At 42.9% G+C, this 19633-nt stretch overlaps 1 protein-coding gene across 1 annotated transcript in view; it reads right to left on the reverse strand.

Annotated features, from left to right (window-relative positions):
* Positions 1 to 18191: 18191 nt before the first annotated feature.
* The window catches only part of LOC104464790 (forkhead box protein N3-like), a 70866-nt gene continuing 69424 nt past the window's right edge, over positions 18192 to 19633 (reverse strand). Inside the window, exon 8 of the mRNA XM_010077621.1 lies at positions 18192 to 18741. Coding sequence (XP_010075923.1) covers positions 18192 to 18741 — 550 coding nt within the window. The remainder of the gene's footprint in view (positions 18742 to 19633) is intronic.

The raw sequence follows: 19633 nt of genomic DNA on the forward strand, positions 1-19633 counted from the left end.
TGGCCTGGCAGCAGTGCACAGGAGGTACAAGCAAACTAATTTTCTCCTGTGGGCAGCACAGACAGGGATTACTATTGCGGGGGGAGGGAAGCAGGAACAGGGAGAGAGAAATGAGGAGTTCACATGTCCACTCTCTACGTACAGTTTCCAAGGGCTTTGGAAATAAAATAGAAAAGAAACATACTGTGCCACAAAGTCAGACACGTGTGCACAGAGTCCATATTTATTCAGGACTGAGGTTGTGTTATGTGACCTTAAGCAAAACTAATTGGCTGGACTGAGTCTCCTCAGCCTTCTCCAGCACCTGTGAACCCGAGGGGCAGATTTTGCAGAGCTAAAAGTCAGTCTCTGCCTTTCACTGGGATGCACCTGTCTAAATGTCTTGGTCTCTCTTAAGAGATCTTGGAGTATAGGGTGGGAGAACTGTAAGGGAAGCGGGGGCTGGTGTGATCCCCTCGTTCACGGCTTTGGTAGCTATACTCCTTATTAGCCCTGATGGAGAAATCAGTAGCTGTGAAATAATACAACCCATTCTAGAACCTAAGTGCAAAACAGGACAAGCTTAAATTGGCCACCATACAGTCAATCAGAATTTAAATAGTACTGTAAATAGTATTCAAGCTCAATTAGGGCTGAGAGAAGGAATGCCAGAATGGCAGAGGCTGCCTTACCTTACCCCTTGGAGGAATACTGTCCCTGACAGCAGCAGTCTAGAAAGCAATAGTTTAGCAGCCCTGATTCCTTCCAAACAGCAGGGGCAGCACTATCAATATCTTACCTAGACCACGATTGACCTTTTATTTATTTTTTTCTGTCTTTTCCCATGGAAGGTACTAGTCATCTGTGCCATGCCAAACACAGAAAAACTGCCATCTTTGTGTGCCCAAAGGCTTATGAAATAGGAGAAGAGTGTAAGAATGAAAACCAAGTGACACTCTCCTTGCTACCACTTCCCTGCTCCCTTCTTGAAGCCAGTGTCTGCATCCTTATGATGATGTCCTACTGGTGGTAAGCAGCGAGGTGGGAGCCCGTCACAAGAAAAAGTGCCAAAGTTCCTATTTTACTCACTGCCAGTTGACAGATGGACAGAAAATCATCCCTGGCCAGTCAGCGTAGGAAAGTTACATTTTAAGTGATGTGCACTGCGCAATATATGGAGACCGAGATCAACAGAGGACAACAAAAATCTAAATTGACAGTACAGTAACAATAGTTGGCATTAACTGATAAGATGGGATTTTGAAGTTCACACTGTTAACATTGATATTTTCTGTGTGATGGGAAGACAGTTTGAACTGGTATTCTTTCTATTAATAAGTGTTTGAAAGGCTGTAAGAAGAAATTATTGCTGTAGTAATCAGAGCTCTTGGTGTGAAATCGCTTCACAGGGTTTGTGTTTCATAAAGCAGGAGATAGTCTTTATTGAAAATAGTGTGAGCTTTTACCTGTTTACCTGGCCTCCTAATAACAACATGAAAGTTATCTTTGCTTTAAATAATCTTTCAATTCATTCACCAATATGCTGTTTTCATGATAATCTCTGGAAGACAGGCAGGGCCCAGGGCAAGGCCACTGAAGACATTTCGGGAGTTATCTGGAGAGGGGTCTTACCACCCTCCACTGATGGACAAAAACTCTGCCCTGCTGCCTAGTCCCTCTGCTGACTTCACCAGTCAGGACTCTGACAGGATGGAGCTACCCATACAGACTGTCCCGGGTGTCTGCCCAGAGGAACAGGAACAAAGGATGCCAGCCCTCTGTGTTTTTGATAAAACTGTCAAATGCCACTGCTTTACATGCCTGCAGCCCTGAGGGACCCTGCACCAACACGGAGTGAGTGCAGTTATGTTTGTTTAAGCGAACACTGTCACGTTTCTTGTCTCACTCATGAGGGTCAAACCATTTCAGATTTACTGGCATCTTTAGGCTACAGTGCACATCAGGTTAGACATTTCCCTGTGTTTGCACAGGTGTTCAGTGCATCAGCCAGGGTGTGTGGAAGAGCCCTGCTGAATCGTAGAATCATTTAGGTTGGAAAAGACCCTTAAGGTAATTGAGTCCAACTGTTAAGCTGACACTACCAGGTCTGTCTCTTGAGCATGCATCGATTGTGTGATTAGTGCATATGATTTAGCATCAGGTGGCTACACACAATGGCTTCTAGCTCTCACTCAAACTGGAGAAAAATGTTATTCCCATTTCCCAGAGTGGAGCTGAGACTAATACTGTAACCTGTGCTGATGTTCAACAATGCTGTGCTAGCTACTGCATATGAAATCCAAACCAACCTTCCGTTTGCCAAAGATGTACATTTATGACATAATGCACCTACAATATTATGCAGGAAGGAGTCTGGAAATGAGCATTTGACACTCAGTCCATATCGGAATAAATCTTCAGTCAAGAAAAAAGCAACTGTTAACACGTTCTGGTATTTGTTCCCAGCGGCATGCTACAGGGGTGAACAGATTCACCCCTGCTTCAAATCAAAGATTTTTGTTTTCTCCTTGTGTTGCCCACTCTCCTTTCTGCCTTTACCCTATGATCAATACAGTCTAAGCTTAGGGAATATTATCAGAGCCATGATTGCGACCTCTAACATTATAATCCATAGGGTTGCTGGGAGCATTAGAACATCCAGGGTAAATTAATTCAGAGTAAGTAAAAGCTTTGAAGCTAGGAGCATCACCAGGCTTTTGAAGCTTAAGCCCTGTTTAGATTACTTGATTAAAGTAGGTCCAAAGCTTCACCAATCAATATATTTTGCTTAGGAGTAGTGTTGATACAGAGGCATAGTTAATTGGATCTGCACTACTCCGCCCAGAGGATGGTCCTTTAGAGGGGAATGAGATAACATTCATGGTGGGGAGAGGGGCAAAATTGTTGCCACGTTTTTGTGCGCGCCTGCAGAGATTACTTACAGCAGTTGTACAGAATAGCCTGTGTAAAGGAAAAGGCAGCAGGGAAATTCCAGAAAAATACAGGCTTGGTAAAGAAGTAACTGAATCTACTTTTAGTTTAAAATTGTAAGAAATTACCAAAATGTAAATAGACATACCTACAAACGTGCATTATTAGAGGGACAGCCCTGATCTTCAGTCAGTTTAAGTTTTGCCACCAGCTTCGGCATAACCAGGACGGGTGGTTTAGTTCCCGGGATGCCAACGCCTCTGACAAGATTACCAACACCACACCCACAGGCCAATATTAACAAAAAGACAATTATTTGTACTAAAATTAAGACAAGTTTAGCCAGACCACTAGATCACAGTTGAGATATGCCAAAAATACAATCCTCTCATGAATTTTTTTTCTCACCTGAGAATATGAATATGCAACAGGTGCAACAAGTACAACAGGTAATGGGAGAGCACAGGTTTAGTTTTACCCCTCTTGCTTCCTTCCTTTACCTCTAGAGTTTGTTACATCTGTTTGGTTATTCACATTATAATTTCCTTCAAGCAAGGATCAGGGCAAGGCAAAGTAGGCAGCCAAGGAAAATCAAAGAACACCCACAAAAGTGCTTTGCTTTCTTCAGTGAAGGGAAAAATTGTTTTATGTCAGTAGGGTACAGATGAAGTTAGTGATGCCATTGGCAGAATTGTAGGCAGCCCTCTGGATAGGGGCTGCTGTAGCCTTGGCTACCTGGGGAACAGTTTGGCAAGAAGTGCTTGAGGTCCTAGGTCCAGCAGACAAGGGACTTCCCTGCTTTCAGCTGCGCAGCAGCTCTGCACCGTGTGGATGGGAGGTCACCTCCAGCAATGAGCTGCTCTTGTAGGAAGGAAGCCGTACAGGCATGAGGTATGCCTTCAGGGCTGCGGGGAAAGCAAAACCATGGCTCTGATACCAGCACCGGTGATTAGAAACAAGGCTGTCGTTTGTATCCCAATGGAAAACATAATCCATTTAGATTTCTAATTGGACTTGATTAGACATTTAGACAACTTTTTTGCAGTAGCAATTTAAATGAATTAGTTATATTTTCCAGCCTACTGAATAGATTAGATGAGCAAATTGTGTGCTAGCTTCATGGCACAACGTGCCTCATCTGCAATGCCTAGGAGTCCTGTAGCTCTTTAAGGAGAACCACGAGGGCTGACTCCCCCCTGGTGCCAGCAAGCTGTGAAGGCAAGCTGCTCCCTGAGAGACAGGGACCTCGCCAGCTGGAGCCTGTGGTACCTGAGTGAGGTGAGCAGGGAAGACCTGGAGACAGTAGACAGGTTCTACCAAGAATCCAGATCTCAGAGCACAGCGCCTCTGGGATGTGCTGACCTGTCCCCCTGGGACCAACCAACTTGTGTATCTCATCCAGGGGTCCCACCAACCAGCCTCCTGTCCTCCCCACAGCTTGAGTGGGGATAGCTCTGGCAGGTTAAAGTTTCCTCAACATTTAGCATTGGAAAAGGGTTTGCGTGTTGCACCATATCTCCAAATGCCTCCCTGGATGTGTAACTGACTTCCACATTCAGACTGAGTAAACGTGAGCCACAGTACAAGAGACAGTACAAGTCTCTATTGCCAGAGGTGACTAAAACCCAGCCAGGATGTGCTGAGTATTTAGACACAATAAATTCACACAGTATTTGCCTCCATGACAGCCAGAAACCCAGACAAAAAATTGCAGTTTGGAAGTTCAAACCTGAACACAGACAGAAGGCAGTGAGATGTCTTGGATAGTGTCAGGATTGGGTCTGGGGTCTTTTCCATGAGACCATACATCAGCAGAAGCCTGAGCAGATGAAACCCATCAGCCTGGTAAGACTCACTGGTAAGTAGATGCAAGCAAAACATCCTGGCCCAGATGAAGAAGTTGTCAGGGCAGGACCCTCTCAGCTGGTTGCCCCTTCCCTCGGCAGCCCCTGTGCAGCCCCACTCACATGGCAGCTCCAGGCTCTGTCCCTCTCCCTGCCTACGTGTGGGCTGGCCCTTCACCCCAGGATTCCAGCCCTGGCTCCCATGAAAAATTTCTGTCTTGGCAACATACCCCTTCCCTTTGGCAGCCCGACTCATACCAGGGGTCCAGGCTTTTTCTCCCTCCTAACCCTAACCTTAACGTTAGGAGTGGGCTAAGTCCCACCGGACAAATCCTGGCTGTGCCCCAGTGAAAAACTGAGGGGCTCATCCTTCTGGAAGCCCACCCCTTCCTTTGACAGCTACTTCTAAGCTTCTCATTTTGTCTCAAAATCTATATTTTATAATAACATGTCCTCTTTCTAAAATTAAATATGTTTGTCTTTTCATACGCATCAGACAGTTGTCCTCACAGCGAGCTCTCATGTATTTTAGTGGCATTTACAGTCTACATGAATAAACAACTGGAGGCACTTGAAGGGACACAAGCTTTGCCTGCCTTTAAGCAAACAATGTTTTCTTCTGCTCCTGAACCCCGAACCCGAAATGATTATAATTCTACCTTGCAAACACAGTCAGGCACAAGTTATTACTTGGCTGTTTCAAGATTAATTGCTTAAAAAAAAATAAAGACTCCCAACTCTTGGAAATAATTAACCCTTTTTTTTTTTTTCCCCACTGCTACTTAACCCTAAACCAGGCCAGCCAATGCAGGCTTTGAAGCCTGCCTGCTCCTGGCTATTTGGCCATGCCCATTCCTTACTTCTCGAGCAGTGACTTGCACAGACGGGGGTCCCGGTATGATCCCCCCCAGTCACTGTGAACACCCCTGTCGATGGAGATGGTATTACCAGCCTGGTGGAGGTGACTGATTTGCTTCCAGTTAGATACATAGTCACAGACTATTAATTTTACTGCAGCCTCATTTGAAGGGAGTCGTAAAGCAGCAGGGCAAGCAAACAGCTACCCTCTGCATCAGAGCACTAGATGCCCAAGCAATTAGACCCCTTGTTCACTAAATTTAAGCAGTCTTGTTTTCACATTTGTTTACACTCCAGCTTACTAAAGCAAAGGCAATGCCTGTGTAAGGTGAGACCTGCCTAAGAGTTCAGATGCTGGGTTAAGTCAGAGGGCTCTCTTTGCAAAGAGCTGTGAAAACAGAGATAAAAAAATTGCAGAAGGCGCTTAGTACCCAGATTTTGTGTTGGAGGCAGTCAGTCTGCCACCACCTAGGATATGGTTCAGTTGCCCAAAATAAAGCCAAACAGGATAGTGCAGAAGAAGAAAGGAGGAACGAGACATGACTTTTCAGGAGCAGAGATGTATCCTGACACGGTACCTGGGAATCAGTTGATAATCCTCTTCCAAGTCATTTAACAAGTGGAATAATTTCAAGGCTGTGATTTTGTTCTCAGTCACATCAGCATTCACCAGCCTCCATCCAGCCCCCTGGAAGTAAGGGCGTTTAGGCTAATGGGGGGTCAGGAAAGCCCTCTGGCAGTTGTTTTAACATAATTTAGCTTTAGTACTTGGGAAAGTCAGAAGTCAGACAGGGCAGCTGGTGCTGCGATGGCCAGGAGCAGCCACAGTGCCAAGATGGTGGCCGCAGTGGCACAGAACAGGCAGACTTTAAAAAGCAGTGAGGGAGAAGTCCCTCAGAGTCCAAAGGCCTAGCAGAGACAAAGCCACGTTGGCTTCCTACATCAGATGCTGAGCACTCGCTTCTGACAGAGCTTCTCGCCCAGTCCTTTCCCCATGGCTCCTGGATGCCTCAGGCAGCACCAGGAGCCTCCCATGCTGTCACCTTTTCCTCCGTAGCAGCCAGCAGGAGCTTTCCCTTCCCTCCCCTACCCTGCTTGCAAAGCTCAGCAGTTCAAAATGGCTAACTGGACGCTGTTCACAGCCTTTAGACAATATTCCCCAAATCCTTTTTCTTTTTTTTCCATGGTGGATCACCAGCCAGATCTTGCTGTGGGCATGGCTCCTCCCCAGTGCTGCGCCAGGAGGAGATGGCAGGCGGTGGTCACCAGGAGCAGGAGTCAGGTCTCTTCCCCGATTGATGATCTGCTGCTTACAACACGGTGTTACGCAAAGCCAGTTGTGTTTGATTACACCCCAGGTAGCGTTGCTTCTGTAACTGAGATGGAATAAGCAAGTGTATTAATTAGTATGCTGATAGCAGAATAAAGCTATTTTTAAAATCACTGAACAACACTGCTCTTTACTATGATTGCAGAGATTATGTAAGATGATGATTAAAATCAGGTCCCTGCATCACAGACTGATCTGTGTTTTAGAGATGCGAAACCAAAGCTGCAAAGGAATGAGCGGAGACTGTAGTATTTTAAAAGGCTCCCTCTGTTTGCCTATCCTAATTAAGGGCAAAGCAGCCATGTCATCAATCTCTTTGTTGTCATTCTAACTCATCCTACTTTTTATTTTACGTTTTGGCAATAAGCCATTTGTTTTTTAAGACTGGGTGTGTAGATATGGAAATGTCAGCTCAGGAGGAATCTGCTGCATCATCCCACAATATGCAGCTGAGTTACAGGGTGTCCCTAATACACAGCCTCTGACTCCTAAGGTGCATCTAGCAAAAGTGTTTTCCTCTGATTTGTTGATGTACTAACATTCATTTTGAAAAGCAGGAGAAGAAAAAAAAGTCTTTTTATATTGTCTAACTGATTGAAAACTGACAGATAACAAGAACTTGTGTCTCAGCAGCAGGAAGATACTGCATTTCAGGACCAAGCTACCAAAAAAGATGCTGTTGTTTTCAATGAGAGTTACCTGGGAAAAGCCTCTAGAAACTGATTGTCATTAAAGACATGGAGAGAACATTGCTTATGATGATAAGCAGAGATTTTAAATTTTTGTGTTTACAGTCTCCTGCACTGTAATGCTCAGATTGCTGTATATACACAATCATTATTTGATTTCTTACACCACAGTGAAAGCAGCACTGCTGATCAAATTTTAAGTTGTAAATAGAAATATAAACAAAACCTGCAGATTTATAGGCAATCAAAATTATGTCAAACAGCATAAGATTAAAAGCACAGTGCATGTTTGTTATTAATTCTGACAGATGTTTGCCGTAGAGTGTTTTCCGCTGAGGTTCTCACCATTGTTAATCATCTGTATTTTACAATGAAGTTTAAAAGCTCTTTAATTATCTTATGTGGATTGAATGTACCCAGTCAAAGACTCACACTGTGTTAAAGCTGAAGATTTATTCCTCTATAATATTACTTTAAGAAGCAGACGTCACAGAAGCCATTGTGATTTGATTTCCTGGCAAAATACAGGATCTGGAGTACATAGAACAAAGCCTTTTGTTGTTATTTACATTCTCTTTTTTCTTTCGAGACAACTTCACCAGACAGCCTGCATATGTGAGCAGAAGGGTCAAATGCAGCCTCTTCACAGGGGAGTCCGTAGGAACAGATGTTGTTGTGTAAAGGAAGGAATTTAACATGGAGGCCATGCAGACTTAGGCATTTTGTGCAGGACTCCTGTTAGCTACCTGCTCCTGCAAACAAGCCAGGTGAGCCTGGAGACCCATGTTTGTCCCCGAGTGTCCTGACCAGGTGAGGGCTGCTTTGCTTGCTCTTATTTGGGTCCCACAAGCCTTGTGCCTCAGGCGCAGCAGCTCAGCCTCAGCGGGGAGCCTGCAGCGGCGTCTGCATGGGGCCCTGCAGTAGCTCTGCCGTCTGGGTGGGAAGCACCTGTCTGCGCTGCTGGGGCTGTAAGGTCTTCTGTAGCCAAAAATTGCAATGTAAAAGCTCGCAGTCCTGTTCATGCCTTGCATTACACACTTACACAACCACATCTATTTCTACACAGTGAGGAGGGGCAGGAGCCCAGCCATCACACTCTGCCCACGGACTACTAAAAGGGGCTGGGAGCACGAGGCGGTCACCCTAGGATGGGTGCCCATGCCGGCTGGGCACCTCAGCCCTGAGGCCAGGCTGGTGCTCTCCCTCTGCCCATGCCAGCTGGGCGCCTCAGCCCTGAGGCCAGGCTGGTGCTCTCCCTCTGCCCATGCCAGCTGGGCGCCTCAGCCCTGAGGCCAGGCTGGTGCTCTCCATCTGCCCCACCCGGCCCCCAAGGCCTCCGTCCCAGAGTGCAGCCACAGCACCTGCCCCCTGGGGTTTCTCAGGGCTGGAGCAGGCCCTGAGCAAGCTGAATACTGCCACCACCATGTCTGAGGTGCTGAGGGACTGAGGTGCTGCAGAGGCCAGGAGGGACCAGGCTTCGGCAAGGGGGTGGCAGCACCTCCCCTGTGGAAGGCAGCCAGGAGCCACCCTGAGCCAGTCACAGCCGGTTCCAGCCAGCTCAGGGCTGAGGCCAACAACAGGGAGAAACCTGCTGGGCACCACCACTGCTGGCAGCTGCAGGAGGGGGACTCCTGCTCAGGTGTGTTTAATAAAGGAACCAGCAAACCAAGGGCTGCTGGAGACCCACCTGATGTCAAAAGGGGTCTGTGCACCCCCGAGGGACTGCAGCCCACAGGCCACCCGTGCTGGGGCAGGGACACCCTGCAGCAGAGGAACCAAGTACACCCAGAGCAGCGGGACAACCAGCAAGCGTCCAAAAGGGCATCAGCAAGCCGGTACCTAAATCACTTCAACTGCTCGCTCTGCCCAACAGCTCGTCAGAGGCATTTTGACAAGCTGAGCGTAACCCGTGGTGGAAATAGGGGTGTTGAGGCTGGAGAAGGGGTAGTGGCTGGTTGTATGTGTCCTTTCTAAATACCTGAATGAGCGATCAGAAGTCTGTGTTAATTGGCAATGAAGTAAAACTCGCACCTTGAGGCTGTTTTGCCCATGACAGGCAAATTGCAAGGTGCACAAAAAGCCTGTAGCACAACTGGGATTCAACACATCTCAAATAGTGTGCCTGACCTAAACAGTGTAAGGCACTCGTGATGCCCTTTGCTGAAACACACCCAAGACCAGCCTCTTGGCAAGCTTGCTGGCTTGCATATAAAGGCTAAAGCATTTTCTGCAGTCTGCGGGTCTCCCTGCTCCTCTACATGTCACTACAGATCCATTCCCAGACCATGCTGCATGATACTTGCTTAACTGTCAGTGGATGGGAGGGGAGATCCATTAGAGGAAGATGATCCAGAGCATAGTTAAGTGCTTTTTCTTTCTCACCACTCTCCTCTCATCTTGTCTCCTTGGCCGAGTTCTTTTCTTCTCCTCTTTTTTCCCTTGCAGTGGAAGTGGATGCTAAGGATAGGTTACAAATCATAACTTTTTCAGGCAATACATTTAAGTATCAATTGCCTGGTCAGATATTGGGGCTGGGTGTTTTTATGCTCTTTTGTGTATATCTCAGACATTTGTTTCTCTTGCCTCACTCCCCCCCAGGATCTGTTAACATCCATCCTGTCCCCTCAGATGCCTACTGCGGTGGTCTCCAATACCAACTGCTCAGGATGGCACCAAGGCAAGTGAGCAGGACACTTTTATAGCTCTGGGACAGCTGGAATTCCAGCTTCAGCACCCATACACTCTCATTACACAGCCGAGACACCTTCCTCCCCTCCTTCAGCAGCAACTCAAAACCAGGTATGGGAAAGATTTTAGTTTGACAGAAGAACAGGGGGCTTTTTTTCTTCTCAATCCTTTTAAAAGTTTAATCTATAGATACATGTGTTCATAGAACACTTTCAAACCACCCCAAATTCATTTGGGGAATGATTTTATTTGTAAGATTTTACTATTCAGTTTAATTTTAATTGGAGAAAGCTATGAGGCGACTACATTTTTTTAATACCCTCGATTAGTCACTCTCTGAAGAGAAGACTTTTGGACTGTTTTCAACTCTAGACTTAGGCTGGGTTGCTGGATCTATTTGGAGAGGCACTGAATAGGCTAGTTTTCAGCATCACTGAACAAAGATCATCACCAATTCCTGCAGCAGCCCATGGTGAATAGGGGAGGCTCGAGGTATCTGAAGAGCAAGATACCTCCTAGGTGGGTATGGATTGAGTCCGTTTAGGCACCTAGCTCTTTCTCTACAGGATTTCCTCCTGCAAACAGTCCCTTCATGCCACAAGGTAAAGGAGTAATGTGGCAAAAGAATTAAGAGTTCTGGTGCTGCAGAAACCAGAATACAGCCTGGGGAGGGCTGATGCAAAGATTATAAAGCAACGTTTTCCAGGTTGTTTTATACATATATATATCGATAGACATGTCTTATTACTGAATATCTTCTGATTGTTGCTAATGTAAAAAAAAAAAAAAACAATTTCCCAGTGAAATCAGCTTTGTTTCCAGGCTGCAAAACTGATGAGAAAGGAAGATCAGGCCCTTATTTAACAGCAATTTAGTATATCTAGCCATTTGCACATGACAGCAAATTAACACAAGCTGGTATCTACTGCAGTGAAGATACAGGTAACATCCCACAGGGTCTGGAACTATTTAATAATGAAGGAATTAATTTGTAAAAAAAATCACTGTTGTTCCTCCTTAATATCTGGACATATTTTGAAGCCAATATTCACACAAATACAATTGCTCAATTGATGCAACTCAGTAATTTTTATTGCAACTGGAAGACAATACATCACAGAAACTTTATGGTAGGTTTTGGGAAAGTGTTATTTACAATAATAATTGATGAAATAGTTTGTCTTTGGCAATATGATTACACATCAAGAAAATGTAAAATGCAAGTATGCCTCTAAATCAACATTTTCATATTTCCTAAAGATCAGCTGATTGCACTTGCCTTCGGACTGCTCATTTAGGTAAACACAAATACAACTTAACATCACTGTTCATTCCCCGTCACAGTTCGTATTTTAATATTGATGAAATTGGCAGTTTCAGACGCCAAGTACAGGAAAAAAATTGGCTTATCACTGTACTAAATTAACTTATTGGCCAGTTAAGGTCCTGTGACCCTTAAGCATTCATATTAAATCTCTTGGTCTTTTGATTGCTTTATCACTTTTTTCTGCAAAACAAAATATTTCAGAAATTACAGATCAGAGTATAAAAAAAAGGACAAGTCCATAATGCTTTTCATACACACACAAATCATTCCCCCCAACATTTTATATCATGGCAGTTTTAAGTAGTGAGTGTGAATGATGCAGGCATGGAACTGGTTATCAAATACACATATGACTTTCAATACTCAGGAAATGTACAATGCTCTAGCAACTTAAAAATGTACTCAAGTTCAATGTCATCTGAACAAAAAAATAAAAGTCTTGGGATTTCAGGCCAGAGTAAACAAATAGAAAAGATTTCCCACTTCTAGATGATCAGCCATCCCAGAATCTACCACGTAATTTTAGCATCCAGCAAAAACCCCTCCAGCACTGAGGGCCAGCACAAGTTGTCATTTACCCCTTAAACCCTCAGATGATGAGCTCTCATAACTGCTGGCCTGATCCAAAGCCCAACAAAATCAACTGAAAATAAAGTGAAACAAAACCCCTTCCACTGACTGTGAAAGGATGTTACATCAGGCTGATTTCCTCCTCTTTGCAAAAGGAGATGTGATACAGTAGAAAACCCATTATATAGCTTCAGATAACTACACCTTGTTTCAATGCTAAACCAAAACAAAACCCTAACTCCCAAAACCAGGAAAGGCTACTTATTAGAACAACTCAAAAGTGACCTTTGAATCATTTCTGGTTTTAAATGTACACCGGCAAAATACAGCACCATAGACACATTAGGTTGAGACTTTTTTTTGGTCAGTGAAGCTAGTACTTGTTTGCTGAACTGTGGAAGAATTACAAGGTCATGTACATGATCAAAGATAAAGCAACCCAGCTGACAAGTCTGCTTAATTCAAGAATAACCAGTACTAAAAAATAAAGATGCAAAAATAAAAACCCCTAATAAACCACCATCAATTAATACTTTCTAAATAAAAGGGGATTAACAGATGAATTCACAAATGTATGCAGATTTATACAGAACACCGAATGTTGTGTGTAAATCCTTATAAACTCCAGCTCAAAACAGAAACACATAAAATGTATAGTTTGACTTACACATCCCATTTCAAAGGAAAAGAGACATCATTACAACTTGGTAACTGTGCTAACTGCAATATAAACCAAACAGAAATTCAAAGTTTGGCAGATAACTAAGAAGAGGATTATCATTTAGGTTATATAGCAAAGTGTTGATGTATATTACATAGAGTAGTATAAATAATAAAAAAGTATTATTTAAATTAGATCACAGTGCTGCATTATGTGCATAACAGTGTTTGATATATTACTGGAGGGCTGTGAAGAACACTACTAAAACTTAACTGGTCAGACGGTCAACACTGAAATTCTGTTACAATCAGGAGGATGGATGGTTCAAATGCTCTTTTGGTGCCAAAGTCAAGAAAACACTTCAAAATATTTCCTATAAAATATGCCAATGAGCTATTCAGGCAGTAGTGACATACCTGAAGGAGCTGGGTTTGCATTCTCCATGAAGTGAAGTAAATTGCATTGCATCTGAAATTGGAAATGCAGTCTCTCGACAGTTTTATTCTGATCCTGGAGCACAGAAGAATAATGTTCTCAAAAATGCCTGGGGCGAGATTCAAGGAAAAACAGTAATAATAGTGAAATGGTAAAGATTTCCAGGAGCACTTGGATGTCTATAGCTCCCCTGACTACAAAGGAGATCAGACACCTTCAGGTTTTAGAAAACCGCAGATTGCAACTGTCTACATCTTTAGAATTTGGGAGCCAAAATCTCAGTGACAATCAATCACGCCTACTGACAAACTGGGCCAAATGGCTATTTTGGTCATTTTATCCCTGGTGCCATTTGGCGTACAATTTAGGATTTCATTCTCTGCTAAAGTATGTTGATGTATCTCTACCTCACTCCAGTGAAGAATGCAGCCCCCAGAGTTTCTCTGTATCTTTTCCAAAGATAGACAGTAATTCAGTTGAACACTGGGAGCTGATGCACCTCCCTGGCGATTCCCTTCTCCCATTAAGGTAAGAGAGGAGCCAGAATATGGACCTCAATTGCATTGCCAGAGAGAAGAGAACACAGTCAGAAGACAGCTCTCTAGTGCTACATGGCACACTTCCTCGCTCCCACATCAAGCTTTTCAAGCTGTAAAACCCTGTGATCTCGGTAGAACTACTGCTGGTTTTGCCAGAAGATCAGGATCAGACTGGTTTCAGAAACAGCTGTGGCGTGATATTCTAAAGCTGTTCAAGACTTGTGCTTGCATTTTTAAATGCAGGCAAAATCTGCATCAAAATGCAGTAGGACATCCAACTGCTTGCAGGATGCAAGCATGACCGGCAGATTTTACCTCCCTGCAGACAAGGTGAAATCCGCTTGTGGCATTAGCTCTGTCCTGCAAGAGCTTCTTGGCTTCTTGCTACAAAAGGCATATTGCAAAGGAACCCACCATGAAGTCCAGCGACTCTTCTAATTCACGGCCATGTGAAAGTTGCCACTGAATGCTTGCTGACCTACTGGGATTCCCATAGCCCCCACCTGCCTTGGAAAAATGCTAATTTGGCAATACTGATAGAGTGAGGAAAATGCAAAGTTAGAGATTCAACGACTTCTCTCCCCAAAATGGCTTAGTAAGGAAAGCAACCAAGCAAAACCAAACCACCTTATGCCTGGCAATTGAGAGAATTCGTAATCCAGTGCAATTACCACTCCGTTTTGGCATGATTCAGTCAAAGTAGAGACAACTGGATTGAAAAACTGACATTATATTTTTTGGAAAACAAATTGGTCTAAATTCTTGTAAAAAAAGAGAACTTCTGGGATGGATTAGAACCAGTTCTGACAAAGCTGCCATTGTCAGCCAGGCACAAAAAAATGGTTTAAAAGGTGACTCCTACATATTGTATACAACTCCAGATTATGTACTTCTCATCAATAGTCAGATTAAGTGTCAATAAGGACAAATTGTTTTTAAACTCCAGAAATAATCTACTGATGGCATTAGCTCCCAGCCAAACTGCTGGATCCTGAACATAACTTTTAAACTCCTACCAAATAATACCTCCTAATACCTCCTTAGCAGATCAGACTAGGAGCAACAAATTCTACATGAAAATAGATGCTTGCCAACATTTTAAGTTTACCAGCAAGTATATAAAGGAGTTGTTGAAGTCTTAGATAGGTATTTTATATATATAGATAGATAACCTGCCTAATTAGATATTTATGCAAAATGACTGTTTTCTAAGGTAATACTAGTGGTAATTATATATTTAGCCACCAAGAGTCCACATTAATGAATGGCACTTGTTGTTCAGCAGATACTGATCTCATTTGCACTGACACACTGCAATCAGTGAAGCTGATCTAGAATTAGTGTTGTGACTGTGGACAGAGTCTGGCCACAGGCGTACCACCACATCACTTTCTCTGGAGGACAGAGATGGCTGAGCCATGGTTTGAGAGTATTTTCTGTCACCGAATTTGACTTTTCAATGTTGCTTTTTGATAAATATTAAACCACTCCTGAGCTGGTACAACTATGCATTAATGAACAAAGGTGGTAACAAACTGATACCATGGTATTTTAGATTTCAAATGACTCTCCCAAAAGTCCGTAAAAAGATGAAGCACCAAGTTTTCTTGCGCAGGGGTTGTGTGGTGTGCTGCCTGTGGACTCTGGCTGTAGGGAGCGTGGATCTGGGAAGAAGCCAATTGTCCCACTCCAGTGACACAAGGGAAAAGCTATGGCTCATTCATCTCTGTGCTGCCTGGCCAAGGGACTGGTCCTTCCTGTTTCCCCAACTTTAAGGGCTGCAGGCAGCCATGAAAAGTCAGTATCCATGTACTCCTGACTTAACTAACTCTGGGAATCAACCCTGCATGCATTTGCCCCAGCAAACTGAGGGGAGCGCAGAGCTGTTCCTTGCACCATCCTTGGCTCTCTCCTTCCTTATCTGCACAGCTGGCAGTTGTGCTGTGCTCCAGCAGCTGTCAGGCAGCTCCTGGATCCCAGGACATGCTGGGTGAGATGGAGGAGAAGCACTGTTTTGCTGTGCTGCTCCCACTGTGGCCCTGTTCTTTACATGACAAAATTCTTGCAGAGCACAGAAACAGGTCCAGACCAGCCCACCCTTCAGTCTTTTCACTTCCTAACTGAACACACACCATGGGCATCGCCAAATGCAATTTTTAGTTCACTCCAGTGAGTGGGAAATCAAACACTTCTCTAACTCACTCTTCATAAACTAGATCCGTCCTGGTGAAACTGCTGCCTGAAACAATTGTTAGGGATAAATATAAACCTGTATTTCTTTTAAGAAATGATCATTTCATTCTGTTAAGTGTTTGGTTCCTGGGATTTTCTTCTTGCCTCTAGGATATTCTAAATATAGAATTTTTCATGCCAAATTCATGAGTCCAGGTGAGAGAGAGAGACTGTCCTATTTATTTCACAGCTTCCCTCTGCTACAGGGATCTCCAATTTAATAGCTGTCATTACCAGAAGAGTAGCACTATACCTGAATCACACTCTGTAACACTGTTTTTTCTCCGGAGACCTCAGTAAGGCTCTTTACTAACTTCATTTTCTCATGGCAAATTAGCAAAGCTATTTTCTTGTCTACTTATTCCTGAATAAAATCAGAGAGTTTTCCTCAATTAACCTCCCATTATTCTCTTGATTCTGTCATACACACTCACTACTAAATTTGCCCTCAGATTATTGCGTCATGTTACACATGTACAGACGAAGAAAGGACACATTTTAACTTTTTTTTTTTTTTTTTTAACAAGTAGGGAGAGGGGGGCTGAATGTGCAGACAAGGCAGTATAATTCAACCATCCAAGCCCTACCAGAGCATGAAGATTTTATTTTTTAATATTGCAGAGGAAGTTCCCCAACAGTCAGTGTTTGTCCCTGAAGAAGGTTAAACCTTAAACACCTGCTTCAAAAAACCCCCAACAACAAAAAAGAACCAAAACAAAAACAAAACAAAAAAATTAAACCCAAAAAACCAAACTCTAAGCCTAAGGGCTTAAAAATTAGAGGCATAGCCTTTTTCTCTATTTTCTATATTTATATGAAAATAATTCATGCTTCATGCTAAATACATTATTTACCTTACAAGAACTTTGTCATCTTTGAATAAAAAAAATTGTTTACTTTTTGTATTCCCCCCATCCCAAAAGGAATCCATGCAATGTGGATCAAATTTCTTCTGCTGGCTACACTGGTTGAATCTGGAAATCTGTTGTCATTTTTCACAGATGAATTCTGACTGACAGTAACTACACACTCATTTCTGAGGGCAGTCTTTTGTTGAACTTCTGAATTTTACTCTTCACCAATATACTTTTCTTTTTATTTTTAAATACAGAATACTACTAATGGCAGGTTTTGTAGCTTTATTTCCCCAGTTAGATCAAGGATTTGATCCACAGAAAAAGATTCTGACTTATTTCCTTCCTTAGTATCTACTGTAATTTCTTAGACTTGATTGCTTTTCACTCAGGCAGTTTAGAAGACATAGCTTGTTTTTCCCTATTATTTTTTGCACACAGTGCCAATCTTCGGGCTTATGGCTTTTTGAACATTCTTTTAATTTAATATAGAAGACAGAATTCAAGGATTAACAATGCTACAGTGACACCTCCCTCCCATTTCTTCTCGTTATGTCACTGAAACCCATTGCATACATAGTTCCAATTTCCCCAAACTTAAAGTTATCAGTCTTCACATTATGAGCCACATATAGTACGTGAAGCACTAAAAGTGCATTATGGTTTGCACAGTTGCCACCAGTGGCTGTCCAAAGACTTCTATGGCACAATGTATCCAAGTGCCACTAAACGGTTCTTGGTTTGGTGTTGAGAAGTATGTGCCTCCTCTTTCCCCCAAATCTCTTTATTCACACTTCTAACCCAATTGTAAGGCCATTAAAAAAAAATTCTTAAGGGCCAGGCCTGAATTATTACTAAATTATGCACAGCTCTTCTAGTATAAGAGGGATTTCCAAGTGCCCAATTTTACTCCCATCACATTAACGTTGATGTCACTGTGTATTCAACCTTGCATTTTTTGACAAGCCGGTGAAAGCAATGTCGATTTTGGCTTTTATTTTTTTGTTAACTTTTTGTCTTCCGGTAATGAAAAGCTTTTGTAAATTAGCTGAGTGTCAGTATGAGTTCTATGGCTTCAATCTCCTTTAAAAATAAAAATTTTAAGGGTCAAAAAAAAAAAAAGAAAAAAGAAACAAAACAAAACCAAAGAAAAACAAAAAAGGAAAAAAATTGCTGATATTGCCACAAATCATTAGAATTCACCTGACGTGCTGAAACAAAATTTTGTAAGTTCAAACAAATCATTGATTTGTTCTAATTTTTTGTGGTTTCCTTTTGCTCTTTCTGCCCCTTTGCCGTCCGATTGGTGATGTTGTTCAAACAGGATCGAATTCCTGCTAAATGCAGAAGCGATCCTGCTGCTTCTTTCATCTCCTCATCGTCACTTTCAGGGGGCTTTTCTGTACGTCTCTTTTTAAGAGGCAGTGTGTCACTTGGTACTTTTTTCGCCTTCATTAAATGTTGCCTTTTCTTGTGCTGGGATGCATACCCACTGTCAGCTAAAGAATCCTTGGTCTCCTTCCGATTTTGCTTTTTGTCCTCCTCTTCTGTTTCACTATGGCTCTCATGGCTCTGGAAGCTAACTTCACTTCCTTCGCTGCTGTCTTGGCTACCTTTAGTTGCAAATTCATACTGGTCGTCAGCAGAGGAAGAGGAAATGGAGTCACTAGCAGGTGATGCACTCCTGTGGTTGGAAGATTTGGCACTGCTGTAGTTGTGATCCTCCTTTGGGTCACCGCTAACAACTGGAGAGCCACAGGACTGTTCGCTTTCTGTGCGCATCCGGCAGTTTGTTATTCCGTTCCTGTAAAAACAAATCAAAGCAGTCTTAGAAGCCACAGAGATGCGATCCTGCTTCAATGCAAAAGATGATACAGCCAACTGACAGATAATCTAAAATTATGACTATAGAAGTAACGTCCATGCAAGCTGGTTTCAAAGCCTGACTCAGATTGCTTGTGGATTGGACTCCACACATAAAATAAGACAAAAGACACGTAACAGCACAGGAGGCAGGAGCAAGTAGGGGATGGTTACAAATAAATTTCTGAATAGACCTGATTTACAGTTCAAGTAATAGGTTATGCTTAGAAAAAAATTCCAAAGGAAAAAAAACCCCACATTATTTTAGCTACTGGATATTAAATAAACTCTAAAGAGTTGCATAAATATCCTCTCCTGTTTTCCATATATAATGATACTACCAAAAACTTGGGGAAGAGACACTAGCTTTTTGGAGTACTTTGCCTCCTCTCAGAAGACTTTTCCAGCTCTAGCATTCCAAGGGTAGGAGATGTTTCACCTGGAAGTAGCACAGCTTCCATTTAGGACTCTTCAACAGAAGGAGCAACTGAGTATAAAACTCAGTTCCAGACACTTCTCTGATTGCGATGAGTTTATGAATAATCTTAAAAGCAACAAAATCTTAAGCCACTAGCTGCCAACAAAATATTACAACATGTTTAAAAACAAATAGTAGAATAAAAAAGTCTGATTTTGCTATAGAAGTTGGCATTTTCGCCTTTGGTTTTATGACACTCAGTGCTGTGGGAACTACTGCAGCATGATAGATTTAAAAAGTAACAGAGTTCCTTTCCGCACTGAAAGTATTAGAGCATTGCCACTGAATTTACAATACAGGATACAGTGCTTGCAGATCTGTTGAAGAGGAGACTGACCCTGAGCAGTGCCCAATT

This window comes from Pterocles gutturalis, unplaced genomic scaffold, assembly GCF_000699245.1.
Source record: "Pterocles gutturalis isolate BGI_N339 unplaced genomic scaffold, ASM69924v1 scaffold4488, whole genome shotgun sequence".
NCBI classification, from domain to species: Eukaryota; Metazoa; Chordata; class Aves; order Pterocliformes; family Pteroclidae; genus Pterocles; species Pterocles gutturalis.